A 6,000-nucleotide genomic window follows, 5' to 3' on the forward strand; every position below is an offset into this window, starting at 1 on the left:
ATTTAAGAGTTTGAAAACCACTAATATGGATGATTTTTTTTTTCTTTAGCATGCAGACATTCTTACAGAAATCGATGTTGTTCAGATAAATCTGCTCTTGATTTGACTGTTAGATCCTTTAAAAGGCAGTACATGCAACACAAAATTGCATTAAGGAGTATAGTTCTTACAAGTAATTATTGTACTCAGTCACAGATTGGCATGAGTTTGTGCAGATATAATACCCATAAACACCATAATTATATGTGCACCAGTAATTTAAATCACATGGTGTAACGGCAGCATGATGGAGTAAAACAAGCATGCTGGCAAACAATTTTTATAGTATCTGTAGATTAAAAATTCATGATATAACAAGATTGAGTATGTGGATAGATGCTTTGTTTGAAAGCACAGATTGCAAAAATTCTTCATGGGTGGTTGCCTACTTGCCGAGCACAGTAATACCCTTGTTCATTTCCCCTGCAATTTGAACCAAATTTAAGAACCTTTGCACTGACAATATATGCATTATTATTTAAGATTTACCGACCTCCTAGTTGAATTAGTTAATAGGAGATTGGTAAAGGTCCAGTTCAGTGGACCTAAAATAAAAGATAATGCATATAGAACACTCAGCAAATACAAAGAAAAATATGAAATATGATATTTTCAAATGTGAAAAACAATAATGAATAATCTATATATATAAAAGCGAAAACCACTCACGCATTAATCACGAAATCTCCAGAACCCTAACTTGAAATTTGCCACATATGTTCCTCTTGGCTTCTAGGTGTTCACTAAGAAAGGATTTTTTGAAATGACCATCGGAGCATTAGTATTTCCTTTATTATGATTAACATGCTCTGATGCTAAGGAGTTGTACTCCCCCTCCCCACCTCAAAAGAAATCTGTTCCAAATGCAAAACACAAACAGAGGAGTTTCACTTTCAGTTTTACTTTCACAGCAGCAAGCAGCTTTACTACAGAACAGTTGAGCTAAGCCATGCCCAGCCTCCTTCCTGTCTCCTTCTTGCTCACACAGCAAATACTGTTTCAGTTTCCAAACACCCCTCAACTCTCTCACACACTGACAGGATGCTAGCCAGATGAATACCGATAGATGCTGCGGGCTGGGACATTCTACTCCCCCTCCTCCTCTGTTCCAACTGCCAGTTGCATTATACTAACACACTCTCTGATGATACGGAGTTATACATTCTACATTAAGTTCCAGGCTGCAAGTGTCAATTTATGAAGCCCGAGCAACATAGTTTCGTAGCGAAGCACAGGCGTCCAGCTAGTTATTCATATAATTAAACATAGAAATAAATCAAAAGATTTTATTTAACATTTTACTATTGGACCATGCTGGCTTCCATGTTCTCATATGTTATGTTGAGTAACTCTTTGTTTTACTCGCAATAAAAAATTGGTTTACCAAGTTATTGATGGAACCTCACTCTAGATTCTTTAAAATGTATGAATCAGAACTTATTATATAACCCATATGATCCTCAGTTTTCTGGATGCGAGACCAATTTCTATTCAGGAAAATAACTCAACTAGACTAAATACACCCCAGCTTATCTTTTGTTCACAATTTGATTTACATTGGAAAAACCTTTGTTTACTTTCCTGATGGAAGCTGAAGAAAAGGCTATAATTAGGTACAGATGAGTCTTATCAAGTTTGGACTCATTGCGAAAAGAGCCTGGTTTGGAAGCACAATATGCAAACTAGGTCTAAGGCGGGGCCATGATTTATAATATGCTTGTAATTTCATAAGCACTGAGGCAGCTGGAAACCATCAGTATCCTTCTTCACAAATAGCTCATGTTTATTCTACATCCAGTCAGTGCTATTGAGATAAAGGAGCTGTTCCATTAATTAGTGGTCCACTCTATGAGCAGAGGAATGATTTTGTAAAGAGAGATCTCAAAAGAAAACCAAAGGATTCATTTAACATTTTATTATTGGACCATACTGGTTTCCATGTTCTCAAGCATTATGTTAAAGAATTTTGCTTTATTCAGAGTAAAAATTTGGTTTACTTAGCCACATCTCCCACTCTGTGAATGAATATGTGTACAGGTAGTCCTTGACTTACAACAGTTCACTTAATGACCATTTGAAATTACAATGGCACTGAAAAAAGTGACTTATGAACGTTTTTCACAATTATGACCATTGCAGCATTCCTATGGCCATGTGATTTCCATTCAGGTGCTTGACAACTGGTTCATATTTATAACAGTTGCAGTGTCCTAGGGTCATGTGATTACCTTTTGTGACTTTCTGACAAGTCAGGGGTGTCAAACTCACGTTGTCATGGCGGCGTCATGTGACGTATTGGGACTTTTTTCTCCTTTGCTAAACTAGGCGTGGGCTTGGTCAGCGTGTGACGCATGTGGCCCACGGGCCGGGAGTTTTGACAGTCCTGCGATAAGCAAAGTCAATGGGAAAACCAGATTCACCTAGCAACCGTGTTACTAATAGGTGACTGATCTCACATAGAAGTACTAATGGGCTTCCTAATATACTGATAGAAACAAGGATGCTATGCTTTATGTACATAATTTACAACATAAATATACAGCTTTAAATATGGGTATGTCTGATATCTGGGAAAAGTAAAGAGCTTAGGAGAGTTGGCATAATAATCTTCTTTTTTTTTTTTTGTTCTTCATGTAGGCTGGCAATTCTGCTTTGTCCTTGGCTTTGAAATCTTCCCACATGGAAATTGTAGAGTTCCTACGGACCCACATACATCATACCCAATCTCTGAATACATAAAAGGAAATGGGGAAAACTGTATCTGATTGAATGAGAAATTCATAACAAAAGACTTATTATATTAGCCAACTCTGTAACCACTTTATATGCCAATGATTTAGCTGATAACCACTGATGTACCTATTTACGAAAAAATGGAATTATGCCAATTATTTGCATACATTCCTCATAAATGAATCACTCTCCTGAGCTGTTTTAGTCCTGACCTACGACCACTGCAACAAATGAGAATTAGATTATTGCATTGCCTTTGTATTAACAACTATTCTTCCCCCCCACCCCCGAAATTATTGCCTTCTTAAGGGAGAGATTTCAGCCTATTTTTTATTTTTCAAAATACCTGTGAAAAACATTAAGAAGCTACCTTTGAAAAGCATTAAGAATTTATTTGTTGACATATGTCTTCAGTTGCCTAGAATGATGGCAACCCATTTATAAGGATGAAGTGCTTCCAAAAATTTTATGAACACACCAAAGCTATTCAGTGGAGATATTGGTAAAGGCCGTATATTTGAATAATCTGATCCTAGATCAGTTTATATGAATTATCAGGGTACCATGACCAAGTAAAGCAGATAAGCTAGTTGTAGAACTAGTGGTGGCGCAGTGGTTAGAATACAGTAATGCAGGCTACTTCTGCTGACTGCTGACTGCCGACTGCCTGCAATTTGGCAGATCGAATCTCACCAGGTTCAAGGTTGACTCAGCCTTCCATCCTTCTGAGGTGGTTAAAATGAGGACCCAGATTGTTGGGGACAATGTGCTGACTTTATAAACCGCTTAGAGAAGGCTGTAAAAGCACTGTGTAGCGGTATATAAGTTTAAGTGCTATTATTGCTATTGCTATAGTCTCCCTGCAAGGTCACTCTTCTTGATTCTCTTTTTGGCTTCGGCTTGATGCTACCAGAGTTTACTTAATTCCATAAACCAATTCATTGTTGTAGAAGGGAATCGGTTAAGTACCAGATCTTGTTCTCGCTAGAGAAGGAACTACTTAAGGAAATCATTTGGGCCTGATCCCACTGAGGATCCGTATTAGTATAAATGGCATTGACATTCTTAGGCCTGAGAATCACTAGATCAGAGATCCCCAAATCCTGGGTCGTGGCCCGTTTGAAACTGGGCTGTGCAAGTGGCGGATGAGAGCATATGCACGTGAGACTCCATTTGTGTGAGCGGCGCATGTGCTCTCACCTGCCGCTTGCATGGAACCATTGTCTTTCTCGCCTCCCCCACTGCTGCCACCATCACTGCTGGTCCACAAAGCCAGAAAAGTTTGGGACTGCTGACCTAGATGTCATGAGACTCTATCGTTTAGAAAGCTTCTCTAGTGTCCCCATTTTGTACAAATGTCTCACAAGAAACCTATTGGGAGCGCTGTGGATCTAGCGGTGAGATTTAGCCCTTCCTTCTCTTCTGTATTCTGTATTCCTACCTTTATTTATTTATTATTTTTATTTTATTATTCATATTTCTATGCTGCCCACTCTCCGAGGACTCTGGGCGGCTTACACAAAGACAGTATACTAAATAGCATATTGCCCCCAACAATCTGGGTCCTCATTTTACCCACCTCGGAAGGATGGAAGGCTGAGTCAACCTTGAGCCGGTGAGATTTGATCCACTGATCTGCTGAACTAGCAGTCAGCTGAAGTAGCTGCAGTACTGCACTCTAATCACTGCGCCACCTCGGCTCATTTACAGAGGATAATGTGAAATTTGATCTGTTCTTTGCCAGCCTTACCAGAAATCATTAGCTATTAGCATGCTAATCCTATGCTCTCCTGCTATGCTTTTCTTCCCATACTAATATCTAATGATTTCTGGTAAGGGTGGTAAAGAACAGATCAAATTTCACATTATCCACTGCACAGCTAGGCATAACCAGGCAGATAAATACGAAGACATGGAATTAAAATGTAGACCTCATAGTGAGTTCCTACAGACCCAGAAAAATCAATTTATTGAATTAGCTGAGAATAGTGACTCTGCTTTTAAAATGAATGTCTAGTATTTTGCTCCTATGGCAGATGATGTTTCCAATGTAGCTATAAGCACAGTAGTAAAGCAATACTTATAAAATAGATAGTGCATGCTATTTTTTAACCAGCTGTTTCAAAACAAAATTCAGTCAATTTGTAAGTTGTGCTATTTATTAGTATTGATTTTGGTAGGTATCAGTGATCAGTGCTTTCTTAGCACGCAGTAAATATAGATTAAGATATCCTTTACATACTAATCCAATTGACTTGACATATATGACTGTAAGAACAAGTATTCAAAGCTCAGTATATCAGACAGGGCCTGGAAGGAAGTAGATTCAAATCTACTATTAACCTCACAGCAGTGTCAAACTGGCGGCCCATGGGCTGGATACATCACGCACAGGGCACCCCCACAACAGCTCTGCAAAGGGAAAAAAGGTTGCGATACATGATGCCGCAAGTTTGGTACCCATGCTCTAGGGCAGTGATGGCTAACCTTTTTGCAGTTGCTTGCTAAAAGTGTGGGGAGCGTGGGGAGGGGTCGTGCGTGTGCGTGCCCATACCCATAATTCAATGCGCCCCACCCCCACGCATGCACGCGTGACCCCCCCCATGCTCCCCCTGCTTTTGGCACATGATGGGCCTGGTAGGCCTGTTTTTCACTCTCCCCAGGCTCCAGAGGCTTTCTTGGAGCCTGGGGAGGGTGAAAACAGCCTTCCCCACCCTCTGGAGGCCGGAAATGGCCTGTTTTCCGACTTCTGGTGGGACTGGAAATTAGCTGGCTGGCGTGCGCATGCGCGCTGGAGCTGAGATAGGCAACCCTCATGTGCCCACAGATATGGCCATAGGTTCACCATCACGGTTCTAGGGGATCACCAGGTCAATGATTCCAAATGATTTAACCAAAATGAAAATAAATGCTTCTTCTAAATTAGGGAATTAATATTAAAAAAATAAATAGGAAGAAAAAGGAGTGAAGTTGTGTACAAACTCTAGTTTTGACATTAAAAAGAAACACACGGGCTCATTTAAATCTAATTGAGCTTAGCTTGTAATAAAAATGTAAGTCTGTATGAATAGCAATAGCCTGCCTATTTTTTATTTAGAAAAATATATGAATGTATCCAGTCCAGATGCACACATTATTTCTTATATATTAAAAAGCACAAAGACTTTCTTCTCTGTCCCTTTGGAATTATTATCTGCACAGCACTTTTATGTCATGTAATTTGTAGTT

The 6,000-nt window shown here is 39.5% G+C and overlaps 1 protein-coding gene across 1 annotated transcript in view; it reads left to right on the plus strand.

Annotated features, from left to right (window-relative positions):
* The window catches only part of KANK4 (KN motif and ankyrin repeat domains 4), a 76,869-nt gene extending 72,491 nt beyond the window's left edge, over positions 1 to 4,378 (plus strand). The window contains exon 10 of the mRNA XM_070941287.1: positions 2,677 to 4,378. Coding sequence (XP_070797388.1) covers positions 2,677 to 2,778 — 102 coding nt within the window. The 3' untranslated portion in view covers positions 2,779 to 4,378. The remainder of the gene's footprint in view (positions 1 to 2,676) is intronic.
* Positions 4,379 to 6,000: the final 1,622 nt, after the last annotated feature.

Source organism: Pituophis catenifer, unplaced genomic scaffold, assembly GCF_029215685.1.
Source record: "Pituophis catenifer annectens isolate HBS135680 unplaced genomic scaffold, rPitCat1.0.hap2 SCAF_3, whole genome shotgun sequence".
Taxonomy (NCBI): domain Eukaryota; kingdom Metazoa; phylum Chordata; class Lepidosauria; order Squamata; family Colubridae; genus Pituophis; species Pituophis catenifer.